This window comes from Haemorhous mexicanus, chromosome 2 (assembly GCF_027477595.1).
Source record: "Haemorhous mexicanus isolate bHaeMex1 chromosome 2, bHaeMex1.pri, whole genome shotgun sequence".
NCBI classification, from domain to species: Eukaryota; Metazoa; Chordata; class Aves; order Passeriformes; family Fringillidae; genus Haemorhous; species Haemorhous mexicanus.
The window spans coordinates 38,840,450-38,858,298 of NC_082342.1; the positions used below are offsets into that span (position 1 = coordinate 38,840,450).

Sequence of the window (17,849 nt, forward strand, 5' to 3'; positions counted from 1 at the left end):
ATGACACATCAGGAAGTGGGCATGTATCTAAGCAAGCCTCGTGTTTCACTAATGCTGAATTCAAGAGCCAAGGGCCCAGGTTCAATAAAACACCTACATTTCCAATGCCTTTGGGCAATCAGCTGAAGCAAGTCCCTGAATCTGGCTGAGGCTCTGTGGCCTCCCATTAGGCGTTCAAGCATTCAGAAAGGGATCCTGGTAGTAGTGAGGTGGAAATTCCTTTGCAGATGGAATATGCAATGACCAATTCTGACAGGCACTTGAGCAAATTCATGCTATTTTTGAGATGCAAAGGGAAACAGACACATCAGACTTTAGAGTCAGGGGTCATAGGTATGTCCTCATTTTGTAGGATCCCCAGGTGAGTTGTGCTTTCCCTCCTGACAGCACCTTACCCACAGAGATGAGCTGGCCAATTAGCTAAATAAACATGCTCCAAACTGGCAGAGGGTTTATCTGTCCAAAAATTCCTTCTGCAAGACAGGCAGAAGGAGCAGACAAGATCCACAAACCAAACTCAGCAAAATCTTTGCTGATGAGTGAATAGGGAAGGGTAGCAGCCAGGTTCGTCCCAAGGACACACAAACACTTTAGGGTGGTGAGGGTGGTGAGGCACTTGAACAGGTCACCCAGAGAAACTGTGGATGCACCTTCCCTGGAGGTATTCAAAGCCAGGCTGGATAGCCTCAAGCAAGTTGGTCTAGTGGAACGTGTCCCTATCCATGGCAAGGGGGTGGGCTACATGATCTCTCATCATTTCCAACACAAACCATTCTATGGTCCCATGATTATAGGAAGGAGCAAAAGCTTATTTGTGCCTTTGAGAACAGCAAGGTAGAGCTCTGAATACTAAGAGGAACAGAATGACCTATGTGGACCAGTAAATAAGAAGCATCCAAGGGGCAACAAAATAAATTAACTTAATTTTTCTGTGGAAAAAAATGCAGCCTAAGCCTTCTGAAGGAGAAATGAAATTTCAGCAACCTTTATCATCTTTATTCTGCCTTTATCATCATGTCTGCTCCAACTCACTTGGGATTACAGTTGATAAATTGCTTCAGAGAAACAAAAAGAAATGAAGCAGTTTTCCTTTAATCTCCTTGGCACTCAATAACAAGGATTCAATTAAAATGTAAAGCTAAAAATGGAAGTAAATTTGATCAAGTCACATAACCTAGGCATTGTGAGGGGCAGAGATACAATGTTTTTCCATACCAGAAAACTCACCTGTGCCCAGGAACCTGCCATTCTACATGGGCTTAGTCATGCATGGGGACAAAATTACAAGAACTAGGGCTTAGTAAAAATTAACTACCTCAGCAATTTCATTCCAGACTGTAGATGCTGTACCATTATTTCTGGTTAAATAGTAACCTTCAGAGAGCTGTTAGCTTTGTGGGGGTAATTAAAAGTGGGGAGTGCTTCAGCCTGCATTCATTAGGGTTTCAGAGCTGCAGTCTCATATTCCGTCCATTAATGTCACAGGTTTCACTACAGCTGTCTTTGGTTAAGGTGGAAGTCAGACTAGATTTTATTGTGCCACTGAGCACGTCTATAAGAATCCAGGAAACTTCAAGGAGAGTTACAGCTTCTTAATTTGTCACTGAGGCAGTATTTCTGTCTGGATGTCAGCAAGTCCAGTCAAACTGCCTGAACTGGACTGCAGGATCTAAAAAACTGCAGGTCACTGCAGAATCCATCAAAGGCCTTGAGTATATTCACCCACAAGACCTTTTCTCATCCCTAAGCCGGGGCCATTATCTTTTCTTTTCTGATTTTATCCTGACTGAGTTCATGGCAGTACTCCAGGACTTATAAAGCTACACAGTGTACCATGTGAGCCTTAAGAAGAATCCTGCTCTGAGCCCCAGTACTGGTTAGGTCTTGGCCATCCTGATGGCATTCTGGAAGTCCCACAATGACAACAATCCCTTTCTACAAGGCTCATTATAAAAAAAGTTCAGAGACAAAGAAAGCATGGCACATTTGATACCTAGAAGAAGTGGTACTAGATACTGGTGATAGCTATTTGGAATAACATTTATATTTTTTACAAGGTCATGTAGTGATAGGACAAGATATAATACCTCTTTCAAACTGGAAGAGGGCAGGTTTAGATTAGATATTAGAAAGAAATTGTTTATTGCGAAGATAGAGAGGCACTGCAACATGTTACCCAGAGACTCTGGGGACTTGCCATCCCTAGAAGTGTTCAAGGCCAGGTTGGATGGAGCTTTGAGCAATCTGACCTAGTGGAAGGTGTCCCTGCCCATGGCAGGGAGGTTGAAACTAGATAATCAATAAGGCCCCTTTTAACCCAAACCAGTCCATGGTTTTATGATTCTCTTAGACATTCAGGAAGGAATTAGTTTTAACAGGTCTCAGATATTAGAAAAAGGAAATATCCATTAATCCTTTCATTCAGTACAAAGTTACTTCTTTAAAAAGGCTAAGTAGTTCTCCCCTTTCTGACAGTCCTGGTTAGCAATGCTGACTTGTGAGCTATTTCCCATTAGAAACAACAGTGGAGCCAGCAGTGCTATCTCTAAAGTGCTATTGTTTGTTTACAGGGAATGTTCACTCCCCAAAGCACAGAGGGGAGTGAAAAACATTATGCAATCCATCCTCACAGCTCTAAATCTCTCCTCACTTCCCTCCTACCCAGAAGTCTCTCTCCCTCTCCTAATGGCTTTTCCTTGGCAATTACCACTGCTCCTGTGGCTATGTTGGCAACCCTCCTGGTGTAGTCTTGCCCCACTGCTGCCTCTGATGAGAAATAAAATAGAAATCCACTGCAATCAAATGCAACCAATGCCTTTGCTTCATCAAGCTCCGTGCAACATCTCTTTGGCCACTGCTGTGCTCTTCTTCTAGTCTTGTCCTGTGCTGTGGGTTTGGGCAGCATTCCTATGAATTCAGTTACCTATTTACATCTACAAAATTACTGGCCTCCTTACACTTACCATATATGTTACTCAGCATTTGTACCCACCAGTACTCACATCACACTGGTCAAAAGCCACAAAAGAGCAGAACAAATGATGGCACTGATCACTGATATGTATACTAGCATGAAGCAAAAGGACAACACTCTTTGATTTGCCTGAACTTCCCTTACTAGCTGAGACTGAAGATGATTGCATATTTATGATCTGTAGAGGAAAAGAGAAACCACCAGAAGCATGTAAAACACTCCTAAGTTGACAAGAGTTGAAAACACAACCCCTCCCACTCAACTATTGCAGCTTCATCCTTCTTCTCCAAAGGACTTCTCTCTGCAGAATAAGATACTCAGTATTTGCACAGTGTTATCCAATATTTACTGACACTGCAATGGTCAGGCTTGCTCAGGGTTTGGTGTACAGCAGGAAAAACACAAAAAACCTTGGCTGCAAATTCCACATGATTTCTGCACAGCGATCAGTCCATCAGCCTTGTTTATTCAGAAAAGAGGTGTCTTTTTTAATGGGATAGCAGGCTTTGCCTTATACAATTACTTGTTCCTGAGAAGAGGAACTGATGAAGGGCAGTAGATTAAAATGGTAGCTAAGGTCCCTAATTCTCCAGATACTTCTCAGCCAGCCAAGGAAGGGTCCTTCCAAGGAGTCTGGCTCCCTGTGTGTATGCTGCCATAGCAGTTCAGTGAACTGCAAGACTAAAGGTAACAAAAATCAAGTTTTGCTTGATTTTCTTTGCACTTATGACCTTCTAGTCTGGGTGCTATGAGGGGAACTTGCTCCACAAGTGAGGAGATGACAAAAATGACTGTGAAAGTTAACATTAGGAAAATGCACATATTCCCAATACTTATATCATACAAGCAGGCATCATGAGCAAGTGCTTTTATCTGGGTAGGAATGGCTCATTCTTGGAATACTAATAAAGGTTAAGCATCTCCACTTACAACCTGAAGGTGATGAAATTCTACTCACATAAAAGTCTTTTAGTGTTTTAACTTAATTTGGCCTGGACTTCCCTGAGAAGACATAGGAAGTGCATGGGAAATTATTACTTACAAAAGCAACAAACAAAAGAGATGAGTCAGATCTTTGCCAGCATCCCAGCCTGCACCAGGCTGTTGGACAGTCATGAGAAAGCTGTGAGACAGCAGCCAGAAACCTACAGTGAGTTATAAGGTTGGACAGAAAACAGCTCTGACAGACGTGGCACAAGCTGACCTTCTGCAGTGATCACAGCCATTCCTTACACAAAGGCACGATGCTCTCAGAAAACCTGGAGCAAGATTGTCTCAGAGTAACACTGAAATCCACATGTCAAAGTTATTTTCACACTGAGGAAATGAAAACCCAAGTTGGCTTGTCAGGGTGGAGGGCTGCTGACAGCCGCTGCACTCTGCTCTGTGCTCTCTGCAGTCTGGCTGAATGATGCCCCCAGCCCAGCTGACTGGTAGGTATTTTGGCTGCCCAAGGCTGCAAAAGGGACACATGCAAGGGAGGGATCAGCTGATGGACTTGGCTTTCGTTGTGTACTAACCACAGAAAACTCTCAATGCTGTGCCAGAGGAACAGGCTGCAGGAGACACTCTGGATTTAAGGCCAGTCTGTGCTAGAGATTAAATAAAATGTGGTTACAGTAAGGGCCTACATTTGGTTTATTTCACTTTCAAAACTCATATACAAAATTGACAGGTTGAGCAATATGAACATTTAGGGACATTTCTACCAGCTGCACCCCCACTATTGACTTTTTTTTGGTTCTGGTCTCTGCCAGAATAGGACAAAAGGCTTCAGAACAACAAAATAAACTTTGAAATTGTTTGGCTGTTTTAGGGAGCTTGAGATTACAAATGCCTGTGGGCTACAGACTTTGGAGAGAAACTTTGTGCTTGCATGCACTGATTTGTCTAAATACAGTAGAATTAATCATCAGATCGGACAAAATCTCTGTGATGATTCATCATCTATATTTTTTTCAGATTTTTTTATTAAGGCCAAGAAATTTTCATTGTTTTAGGTAATTTTCTTTGTAAATTGTAGGCTGCTGATAAGTACCCTGAGGTAATAATGAAAAAATAATAGAAACCAAGCACAATCAACTATTTGTGAAATCTATACAGAGACTTATAAGGCAATTATCTATAATTTAAATACAGTAAGAGATTTAATTTCAAATGATCTGCAACACAAATAATTTCATTACTACTATAAATGTCCTTAACGTTATCACCATATATTTTAGGTAGGAAACCCAAAATTCAGTGTGGAATCCAGAAGATGCAGGCTCCAAGGTACAATAATGAAAGATTCACTATCCACACAACCCCCCTAAACCCCCACTGGGCAATCTCCATGATCCCAAGGGATTGAAAGCTGCTAAGCTGTAGAAAACTGCAAAGATCAAGAACAGGGAGATTTAAGTGAGCACATATGAGGGCAAGTTGTAGCTCTCCCCATGCTCTGGCATAGTCCACCCCTTGCCACAGCAGGAAGGTCCAGATCACAACCTAAAGCAAAGCTTTTGGATCCATCTCCTATCTGCCAAATTATTAGCACCCACCACTATTTTTAGCAGGGCTTTTTTTTCCAGGAAATGAGCAATTATACTGTGTCCTGTCTTACCTGCTAGCTCATTTCAACAAATTTATCAGAAGGCAAAGGTCTCAAAGATGTTTGTTCCCATACCCTTTTATGAAAATTACTGTTGAGATAAAGAGAAAAGATAAAGGGGTTCATGTCCTCACCACTCTGGGGAGGGGAACATAGACCTTACAATGACAATTATCCTGACAGCTGCCCAAAACCACAGTTTGCAGCTGCACACAACATGTGCTACCTATTACCTACTCAGCCCTTGCTAACAAAGCCTTAGATCTCTCCTGGGCTGCAGGAATAAACAGAAGGCAGAGAAAAGGTGACTGTAGGAAACCAAATGAAAAACCAGAATGGTTATGGGACAGGATCAAAAAGGCACTGATAGGAAATCAGAGAGGACAGCAAGCAGAGCACTGAAAGCTGTGCTCACTGCTCCCTAAGGAGGAGGTGAGGGAAGGGGAGGAGCACAAACTGCTGTGGGGAGCTATGGTGAAGCACAGGTGGATATGAAAAAAGGATGAAGGGGATGTGGAAAGGAACATCAGGTTTCACAGATATGAAATGTTAGGGAACAGTGGACAGAAACCAGGAGGAACTCCAGATTTATCAGTTCTAGTCAGGCATTAGCCTAAAGAATAAATATCCCTTCTTCATCTCCAGGGGGAAGCTGATGGAGAAAGACCAGCTCAGTACTTGTTGTTGTTGGTCATTATGCAGCAATATGAAAAGGCAAGAGGGCTGGAAGCAGGTCCCCAGTGGACCTCTGCTATCCACATTCTAGAATTAAGGCAAGAGGCAAGCAGACCCATGCTGCTCTTGGCTTGTCATGAGCTGCTTTTCCCTACTGTATTCTCAGGACTGGATTCTCTGGTTGAACCAGAGAACTGCCAAGTCATAGCATAATTTGGAGATTAAATCCTCCTTGTATTTTAAAACTTGACAACCCCAAATTTCCCAGTGTCCTTTCCAGCAGTGGTGTTTCAGTACTGTTTAGGAGGGCCTCTGGGGAGGTCTGTCTGTGTAAGGATCAGGCTGCTGGAGCCAAGGACTGGGTAAGAGCCAAGCAGGTCTCCAGTATGAGGTCTGACTCTGGCTCACCCCAGATCTCCCTTCTTGCTAATGTGCAGGAGGGAGAGGGAAAGACCAGACTGCCTTCTGTCACCCACAAATAACTTTACAGATGCAGTTGGGTAAGGACCAGGCATTGAGGTGAGATGTAAGTTTCCAGAGATTCCACTAACCAGCAAGAATGGGTATTTCCCAATTTCAGTAACCTTTGCTGCATTTAAGCTCATCATGCCCAAGGGGCTTGATATTCTTTGTTCAAAAACAATTTCAAGTGTAGGAAAATTTGACTTGGCCCTGATTTTCCTCTGCCTTTTTGGAGGTTCTGTCCTACACCTGACTGTGTGCTGGATCCTGGAAGTATCTCAGTAACTGGAAAATTATAGGATCACAAAGAGAAATACTGAGATGGTCAATCAGTGCTGTTGCTCAGTTGATTTTGACCAAGAAGCCCTTATCTGTTTCACTGCTAAGCACACAATGTTTTCTGTTTTACTTGATAGTGCAGAGGTTAAGGGGGGACCAAAAACCCCTGGGAAGTTAAATTAGGTCCTACCCTGATTATATTTCCTTCCTGTGCTGTGCAAATTCTTCCAGGACCCACACCTTCCCTTTTAAAGTACACTGCAGGGAGCCTCAAGAATGAACACAGAATTAGAACAAAGTTTGACAAAGAGAAGAGAGATTATTTTGACAATACTAGAGAAATTAGCTTTCAGATAAATGAAATATAATTTGGTATACTATTAGTGAATCCATCTAATAAAAAAAAAAAATCTAACTTTTGCCATAAATTGCAGCAAATACAGAAAGTAACAGCAGCTTTTATATTAATTCTTCCATAATCAGGTCATAGAATCTTAGGCTCACAGAACTGTTTGGTCTGAAGGGGACCTTAAAGATAATCTAGCCATGGCAAACCATCTAATCATGGCAAACCTCTTGCCATGGGCAGGGACACTTTCTTCCACACCAGGTTGCTCAGAGCTCCATCCAATCTGGCCTTGAACACTTCCAGGGATGCAGCATCCACAGTTTCTCACGGCAACCTATGCCAGTGCCTCATCACCCTCACAGTCATAAACTTGTATCTAACCTAACCCGACCCTCTTTTCAGTTTAAAACCACTGCTCCTTATCCTATTACTACATGTCCTCGTGCAAGCCCCTCTCCAGCTTTCCTGGTACTGCAAGTGCTGTAAGGAACCTTCCCTGGAACCTTCCCTTCTCCAGCCTGAACAACCCCAGCTCTCTCAGCCTGTCTTCACAGGAGAGGATCTCCAGCACCTGAGCGTCTTTGTGGCCTTCTCTGAACTCTCTACAACAGGTCCATGTCCTTCTTGTGTTGGGGGCCCCAGAGCTGGACACAGCAGCCCAGGTGGGTCTCACCAGAGAAGATAGAGGGGAGAATCACCTCTCTTGCCATGCTGCTTTGGATGCAGCCCAGGACACGGTTGGCTTTCTGAGCACAATTCATGCCTGTTCCACAGCCCAATGGATACTGCTGTGCAAGGTTTTCATGACAGTCAGCACCATTTCCCCTCAGATTTACATCCTGGTATTCATTATTCTAAATAATTCTTCTCCCTCCTCCCTGTCTTTGGCATTTTTTGTTTGAGGTGGGGTTGTTTCTTGTGGCAGCAGCACAGATTTATGCCAGATCAAAGGAGAACACATTCTCTTGTATTTCCTTCACCAGGTCAACCTCTTTCTTCTGGACAACTCCACCTCTTCCTTCGAGCTTCTCCTGGTAAATCAGGGAATTTCAACAGACTTAAATCTAAATCACCTCTGACAGGAGCGGAAAGCCTGACCTTCATAAATTAACATGAGATTTGCTGTTAACTTCTGTAGGCCTGACATTTTCCCTCATGCCCATAAAAGTTTCTCATGGTTGTTAGAGCCAGTGCATACACATTTTTCTTAGGAAATGTGAGGAAAAGAGAGAGAGAGAAAGAGAGAAGACTGGAGACATGGAACAAGGAGCACTGGCTGTTTTTCTAATGAAAAGATGGAGCTAAGTCCTTTTTCACTCCCTTTTTCACTCATTGCAATATAGAAACTATGTTACAGCCTCACAACACCAAGAATGTCCATCCCATTCCTTAGCCTGCGTGGAATCTCAGATCAGGATCAATACACCAGCTCTTCTCTCTGTATGCCCACAAACCAATCTGTGCTTGTCTTCCCATTTTGAAAAACACTTCAGTGAAGTGGAAACAGAGAAGGGACAAGGATAGTGGGTACAGCACGCTGAAAAGGCTTGCCTGAAGAAGGTGGGGGGAGAGAGAGCAGTGGGAACCTTTGAATTACTTCGCCAGCTCTCAGAAGTTCCAAACAGGCTGAGCCATTTTCAGCAGCTTTGGGCTCCCTCTGCATGAACTACTTTCTCCTCACCTATTCCAGCCATGGTCTTCACCCCCTCATTCAATAATCTTGTCCCTTACCAAGGACTGTCTCCCACCTACGTGTCCTGACAGCCTCTTCAGGGCTTTCTGGCTACACAGGGTCTCTGTGAAGCTTTCCACAGACATTCTCCTTCAGTTAGTCACAAGACCAGTCTTTGGCTGGCTGTGGCCATGTTACCTGAACACACTGTTAAGCACATTCCTCTTCTCATGCACTGACTTCAGTGGCCTCTGGAAGAAGGCTGAACCAGGCTGGCGGCAACAGGAGAAGTTATGACAACTGATGTTTTTACAAGAAGTAGAGATTGTCTAAAGGGGTTACAAAACAAACTTTTGGGACAATAATCCAAACCCCAGTTTTCCCACTCACTTCTGGTCTCCAGTGTTTTATAGAAGGGGGAATAGAGACAATTCTGTGGTTAGGGACAAGTCTGTGGGATCACCACTTTTGTTCTAATTCCATTTGATTTGGTCTTAATGTGTCCAGAAATGGCAGGTAACTTTCCTTCTTTTCCTCCTTTCCCGTCTGCTGCTCAGACAGCACAACACCACAAAAAAAAGTCACTGATCAGAGCCAGACCTGCTGACAAGACAATTCTGTAGATTGACTGATGTTTCATTTACTCATTTTTCTTCAGAGACACAGATCATTATTCTGTCAGACCTAATTTTCACACCATCTGCATCCTGTTAGCTTTCTCCAGGTTCAGCTTAATCCCAACATGTTTTGCATTGTTCTGCAAGCAGTTCTCAAGGATATTTACATTTGTAGAAAAAAAAGTGAACTTAGGCAAGTTTTTTCTGTCCCCATAACTGTTCTCCAATGGTGATACAACCACCTTTACCAGCCCTACTCTCAGGGGATGCCAAAAGCTTTTCAGGAGCAGCTGAGAACTTTATACTTTCAAATACCACTGTGTTTATGAATTAACTAGTGTCTTGGGAGGCTGTGGTTGTAATAACCTACCCCTCACTCTCACAGAAGAAATAAAACCCTGATTCCATGCCCTAAATTTCCTCTTTACTATCTTTTTGTGAAGATAGTAAAGAGTCACTTTCAAAGATACTGTCACAATTAAAAGAGATCCTCAGGCTTAAAACATACCTTTTAAGCAGCATTGCACAGGTTCATTCCTGTGCTCCATAAGGACCCCTACAGTACTCATTAAGTGCATTTTACATTAAAAAAAGAGCAAAAAAATCAAAATACTACTATGCACTTTTTTTTTGTAGAGGCTTTGTGTCCTTACTCTAAAGCAAAAAGGACTCTCAAGCACAGTCTGAAAGCTTATAGGGGTTGTAGAAGCATTCCTAAGGAATTGGTGACTGTTCGTTAGCAGGATCAAAGAACCAAGATTCCTCCTTCCTTCCTTCCTTCATTTAGTGTCTCAAAGTTGCAAGCCCTGCTCTGGTACATTTGATTCTTTTCTTCTAACAAACTTCTGATGTGTATAAGGGGTTCCTGGGCTTTAAAAAGCAAACACTTAAAGGCACATCTTCCTTGGATACCCTAGGATAGCCTATCCTTTGCTTGAAGCCAGTTTTGTTATCACTGCTGCTGAACGTAAGCAAACCTGCCCTCCCCATGCCTTGAGCAGCTTGGTTCTGCTTCAGTGCAGCAGCACAGCTCCTGTCCAGGTGGCAGTGAACTGGCTATTTGGATTACTGCCAGCCTGGCCCAAAAAGGACTTGGATCTGCCCAGATTTATCCTTGAACCATCATTACACAGCAGCATGGACATCTGTAGAGGCAGAGGGGTGGTGGGAGGGAGGAGTGAAGGGATGCCAGGGCTGGATTACAGGAGACAGTCTGCAAAAGCTGCACGTGCGCTGACATAGGAGCTGAAGCTGTACAACTCTGCAAGAAATCTCCCTTAAGTCTGAATCACCCTTGATCATCATACACTGCAACAGATATATTCTCTATATGAAACAAGTCTTGTCACCTTGGGACTCTTATTTTCAGTCACATCCTTTGGCCTTGACAATGTGCAAACATATGGGTCCCCTCACCACCTTTACAGAACTGGTGAATCAAAGAGAGCAATGGATTTTCGAAACAAAACTGCAACCACAAGACACAAGATGAGGAGGAGCACAACCTGAGAAGTTCCCAAGAAGTGAGCGTGTTTGCCTATCTAGTCCTGTACTCCTCCTGTTTCTGGCCACAGCTGCAGACAGGACCTATGCTTAGAAAGAGCATATGTTACTCTTCTTTTGTGCTTATTTAACATGGTTTGATCATAGAAAAGAGATTTTGACAGGGTTCTTAATCATTACTGCAGAAGAGGTGCTATTGCTTAGTACTTTAACCTGTACTTATAAATTACATAATAATTTATATTTCTTATTTCAAAAATTCAAAATACAAAATGAAACTGTACTTTAGCCTGAAGGCTGTAATGCTTATTACATGGCTTTAAATAAACAAATATTGTTAAATCACCAGGGAGCTGGCTGGAAAACAAGACAGGAAAAATGTATTCAATATAGACACCTTCCAGCAAAAACTTAATAGCTCTTAGGCAACAGTGCCTGAATGTAATTTTTATAAATTTTATGGCTCCACCTCTATTTCAGTCATTTTAAATCTCTGAGGCTTAATCACATTGGAAGAAGTCTGAGGTCAATGGAAAAAAAAAATCCTGCCTGAAGGATTTAAAGCAACTAGTAAAGAGAAAGGCAGTAGGAGTTTGGGGAAGGCAGAGAACCTGCTGGGGCATCAGGAGCTATGCCTGGCCCACCAGAAGAAGTGGGGAAACTGTGGGCATCATAGATAAGCTGAGAACAGTTAAATGCTTGCAAGTGTTTTTGTTCCTAGTAGCTCTTTTCTACTGTTAAATATAGAAGACCTGTTCATTTAGACTGCTGGCTGGATAGCTTTTTGAAAGAAAGGAACACCAGGTGTCTTATTCCATTTGGAGCAAATAAATCTGCTAGCAGGGAGTATATGCTGGAGCCCTGACCTGGACGGAGAACTCTGTCCACTGGCCCCATAAAAATGCAGGTTAGAGAGGTTTACCCTTTAAGGGTTTGTATATAAAGACTAAGGAAGGGAAAAGAGGCATTGAGTCCTGCAATTACAACAACAGTATCTGACAAAAAAAACCTGAAGGCATGTAAGCATAGATAAATGTGCTCTGATAAATGATTCTGAGAGAAGCCCTGCTGGACATCTTGGGACTTGTTTTAGATGCTGTTGTACAAGAGCTGCTTTGTAAGCAAGTTACATGCACTGTGATCCTTCCAGGCTCAACCTTCAAGTATAAAGCCAAGCACTAATGGGGCTGAGAAAGATCCCAGCATGGGGAAGAAGCAAACGGTATCCAAAGGTTGCTACTGCTGTGGCCACAGACAGACTGCACAATAAGCTGTGCTATGTGGGCACATCCATCCATGTTGGAGCACAATGTGGGGCTTTAAAATGGAGATTTTAGCAGAAGTATTGGCATCTTACCTTGAACTACGTGACTTGCAGGCCAACTCCTAATGTACATAATATGCTCCAGGACAGAAAATATATCCTCCAAGACAGTAAGAGTCAGATTGAAAAAAAACAGCACATATATAAATTTCCCATTTTAGTCTCATCACTTTACATGATATAACAGCTCTTTTATTTTCACAATAAAAACACTAGTCTGCTAAAACAGCCTTGATTACATCCAAATCTGAAGCTAGGCTGGAATTCATTCTGTATCTTCAGGGAAACAAACTCCCCACCATAGGAAATCCAGTGTACCAAGGACATGGTCATTTGCTCTTTCCTGAAGAAGCCATAGGGTGGAATCCAGAAAAGACCCAGCCCAAATTTAGCAGCAAAACTGTTGGACTATGAGAACAGACATTCCTATCACATAAGTAAAATAATGTGGATTTAAAACATGAGAAAGACAGGAGCTACAGGAAGGGGAATTCTCCAACAGAAACAACTGCAGAGAGTTCAGCGTGTAGAAGGATGTCCCTGCTTTCCTGAAGATAACAATGGATGAAAAATAGAAGAAGCAAAGCTCCCAAATATTGTTTTAACTTACTGCAAGGTAAAGGCAGCCAGGAGGCAAAGACACAGCAGGTGTACAGCAGGAATTGCTGCATGAATATTGATCACCTGAGAATCAGCAGCTGCTGCATGAATATTGATTACTTGAGAACCAGCAGTGTGCTCTTCTCTGCCTGACAGTGCTCACAGCTCAACACCTGGAAACACAATCTGGGCTGTCTTATCTCTGCTACCTTTTACTCATGCCCAGAAGAAGTTAGTGTCCTCCCCCTATAAAAAGTCCAGATCCTTCTCTGGTTTCCTCATACACACTGAGGAGGAGGAGGGGATAAGATCAAGGCTTGGATAGATGAATGACTTCACCACAGCCCAGCAGATCCAGAAGTTGGACATCAAGGCCCAGAACACAATTACCTGGCGCAGACACAAGCCAAAAAGCAATCATGAGGAGCAGCTCATATGAAGGAATACACTGGCTTTATTGGGAATTTTCATCACAAGCAGGAAGCAAGCATGTTTGCCAAGATAATCTTATACATAGAAGTTATTTATTATCTTGTCTACACAGCCCTTACATCTTTAATGTGTGCCTCAGGGACCCCCGGTGACCTAGACTCAGTAGAACTTGCCTCAGTTGCCTCATCTGTAGCACTACTCTCAGCTGAAACTGCAGTCAAACCTCATGCTTGTGAAATGCTTTGAAAATGGAATTATTCCATTCCTTTACTTTGCAAATTTCTATTGCAAAAGCTTAAATGTTCATCTGACTACTGGTACATTTCAAGGACCAAAATATTTAAAAGCCTACAAAGGAAACTGAACCGTACCATTGAATTTTCAGGCTAGGTTAAAATGTACTTCAAAAAGCTAACAAGGGATTTATCTAAGCATTAATCATTAAAAAAGAATTATGCAGAATGGGGTCTTCCAACATGGTACAGAGTGCTTAATGTTGCATGAATTTATACAGTGACTGTTCTGAGCAGAGAGGGAGGCACTGATGCAGAGCATCATCTATGAAGATGATTCTAGTGGGGTAGTTTGTGGAAGTGCATACAAAAGTTCAAAATCAGCACAATGTATCCAAAACCCAACAATTACTCAAACAGCATTGCAGAGGGCACTCGGTGCTCCTGAGACAGCAGATGGGGAGGGGTGCAGCCCTAAGTTCAGCAAGCTCTTTGGGGACTGTACAGCACTGTTAGAGAACAAAACCACTCTGTTCACTGTTTATAGGAAGAAGTCAGGGCTATTCTCGACTCCCCAACTCATCATCAAATGTACACACACGAAGCTGCTGGCTGGTTCACTTTTTGATGAGGGATTGAGTTTTAGATGTTTTGGGCCACCCACATAAAGATGGTGTCAATACAAAAGAAACATTCACATGAAATTAAAAAATTGCAAACGCAGTCTCTTCACTCACCGTGGTCTCCTGAAAGCCAAACCATACTGCTGACAAGCCAGGCCAACTGTTGGGGTGTAAACTATGGGCATGAATTTCTCAATATCAGAAGTCAGCAGTCGGTAAAAAAGCTTCTCATTCCTGTCTTGCAATGTCATAAGAATAATATACCTTTAAAGTAAAAAAAAACCAAGTTATATATCAGTATTTATGGTAGGTCACAGTTTCACAAAAAGCAGTCATTGGTTCATTCAGTATGCACTCAGTTCTCCCAAGCCCTGACACTCCTTTGTGCTACTGGTACTTGATTAAAAGTATCATGAGCAGGCACTTGGAGCAAAATTTCCCAGAAGGCCTGGTCATCTCCACCACCCTCAGTGACAACTCACAATGACTCAGCAGGGCTGGACATCACAGCCATGCACAACCTTAGAATTCTGAAATTTGCATCAAAAGGCATCATACACAGCTATCAATACAGAATTTTCAAGATCAACATAGATATTTGTGACACAGAAAAGTCAGTGCAACTGGTCTACAGGGTAAGAGTCCTACTGCCTCAGTCCTCAGATCAATGCCTTAGATCAATGAGAGAGATGGAGATGCAAACCCTAGTGTCCATCACAGCAGGAATCAAACAGCATTTTCCATCAGTAACCCTGATGAACAATACTGGATGCAATGAAAACTCAGAAAGATTAGTTTAGCCAATACAATATCGCTTCTGTTTTCTTTTTATTTTTTCCTAACACACTGTCAGTTTTTTTTCTGTTCTTCCATCCAGTGTTTTAGTGAATGTATTGGGGAGCATACAGATGGGTGCATGAACTACATGTGTTTACTCTACCTTCAGTGCCCTGCTTCTTTCCTGTAGCCAAAGTACACCAGAACTCTCCAGTAATGGAGTGGTACAAAAGAGTAACATCAGTGGACCTGCTGGAACAGGTCCAGAGGAGGGTCATGAAGATAATCAGAGGGCTGGAGCACCTCTCCTGTGAAGACAGGCTGAGAGAGTTGGCATTGTTTAGCCTGAAGATGGGACAGTGCTGGGGACATGTAGCAACTTCTAGTATCTAAACAGGGCCCAAATAAAAGATGGAGGAGGACTTCTTACAAGGGCATGTATTGATTGGACAAGAGGGAACGGCTTCAAACTGAAAGAGGGTAGGTTTAGATTAGATATTAGGAAGAAATGTTTGAGTGCCAGCATGGTGAGGCACTGGCACAATTTACCCAGAGAAGCTGTGGATGTCCCAGCCCTGTCCCAGCCCTGTTCAAGACCAGATTGAATAGGGTTTGAGCAACCTGGTCAAGGTGTCCCTGCCCATGGCAGGGGGTTTGGGCATAGATAATTTTTAAGGTCCCTTTAAACTTGAACTACTCTATGATTCTGCTGCTGGAGAGTATGGACAGCTGGAAAAAAGTGACTCGGGGGAAACATGTACATTGAAGCAGAATCCACAATTTTTCCTCAAGGCTTTAAAGAACTGAAAAGTAAAGGCAGAAGGGAGAGGAAATAAGATATTTTTGACATACTTGTCCAGATCATTAGACTGCTTTTCAAAGTTTTTCATCACACGAAGGAGTTGAACGTCTGGGCTCAGGAAGCAAGGAGGAAGGAGGCCATGAATTCCCAGCTGTAGCCTTTCTTTAAGTGTAAAAGCCATTCCCTGGGAAAAAAAAATGAAGGCACACTCAAATGGCATAATATGCACTACCAGCTAGGATATCCAAGAAGAAAGCAAGCAACAGCATGCAGTCCCTGTGGGCCTGGATGCAGTCCTGCCCCACAGGGAGTTTGGGATCCAGACCACCCAGACCTGCAGCTTCTGGATTAGCTGTCCAACACCAGTAACGCTGTAAAGACTCGCACTCTTTTGCCATCTGAATTTGGTTTATTTCTATAGTGTTTTTACATATATTCTGGGTGTTTTTCACTTCATACTCTTTTTATATTACTTCATTAGCTCATGCCTACTAGTTTTCATGGCCTTCCTGGAAGCACAGCGATCATACTCCTTTAGAAATCACATAACATGTGTAGAATCATGGAATCATTTAGGTTGGAAAAGACTTCAAACTTCATCAAGTTCAGCCATTAACCCAGCACTGCCAAGTCCACCTCTAAATTATGTCCATAAGTACATCTACATAGCTTTTAAATACCTTCAGGTATGGTGACTCCAACACTTCCCTGGGCAGCCTGTTCCAATGCTTGATGACACCTCACATGAAGAAATCTTTCCTAATATCCAACACAAAACCTTCTTGGTGTAATTTGAGACTGTCTCCTCTCATCCTATCTATCACTTGTTACCCGGGAGAAGAGACTGACTTTAGGTGGTTGTAGAAAGCAACAAGGCCCCTAAGCCTCCTTTCCTCTAGGATAAACACCCCCAGCTTCCTCAACTGCTCCTCATCAGTTTTGTGCTCCAGACACATGCCCAGCTCCGTTGCCCTTCTCTGGACACGCTCCAGCCCCTCAATGTCTTTTTGGAAGTGAGCCCAGAACTGAACATGGGATTTGAGGAGTGGCCTCACCAGCACCAAGCACAGGGGACAATCACTGCCCTGATCCTGCTGGCCATACCATTGCTGATCCAGGCCAGGATGCCATTGGCCTTGCAGGACCCAGCACTTCACTTTGTTGAACTTCATACAATTTGCCTTGGCCCATCAATCCAGCCAGTGCAGATTCCTCTGCGGAGCCTTCCTGCCTCCACCAGATGAACCTCCCACCCAACCTGCAAGTGGTGCAGATGCTGGCAAAAACGTCTGAAAAACTATCAGCAATGCCAAGGAACCTGTGCCAGGACAGAGGGAAGGACTGAAACTAATTTTCCTGTTTGCCAGATCCATGCTTTGTACATACATGCTGTGACACTCCTTTCATTAGTAAAATGTGCACTAGTGCAAATTAAAAGAAAAAAAAAAAAGTCTTCATATATTTTAGAAAAGTTATTCAGCCTCCAGGATAGCTGAAAACAATCTTTATCTCACAAACATTCTCATAGCACTTTCTTCTGCTCTGAAACAGGATAGAGTTAAATATTTTAAAAAATTGCTGTAAGAGCATAGCAGAGAGAAACTGTTCCTCTTCCAGGGCCAGGATTTTGCTGCCAAGCGCAGAAACAGCATTGAGGCCTCCATAGTTGTTGAATGTTGTACCCAAGACATATCTGTTTCTACTGAAATGACTGACATTTCTGACACAAATTTCCTTCCCGGACAAGAGAAACTTTCCCCGACATGAGTTTCATAGCAGAACTGGTACATTCCCACAAGATAAAGTCTGAGATTTTATAAGTCATCATTTCTGAATTTAAGAAGAGGCAACAAGTTCTCATCAGAAAACTTGCAGACATCTGCATTCTCCAGAGACTTCTGAAGTACTGGGCTAAGATCAACACTGGACATCAT

General features: G+C 42.8%; 1 protein-coding gene across 2 annotated transcripts in view; it reads right to left on the minus strand.

The window, feature by feature from the left end:
• ME3 (malic enzyme 3) overlaps nt 1-17,849 on the minus strand; it is a 117,774-nt gene that overhangs the window by 38,122 nt on the left and 61,803 nt on the right. For both annotated transcript variants that reach the window (XM_059838520.1, XM_059838519.1), the window contains exons 2-3: nt 15,966-16,099; nt 14,451-14,600 (exon numbers count right to left, since the gene is read on the minus strand). In XM_059838520.1, coding sequence (XP_059694503.1) covers nt 14,451-14,600; nt 15,966-16,099 — 284 coding nt within the window. The remainder of the gene's footprint in view (nt 1-14,450; nt 14,601-15,965; nt 16,100-17,849) is intronic.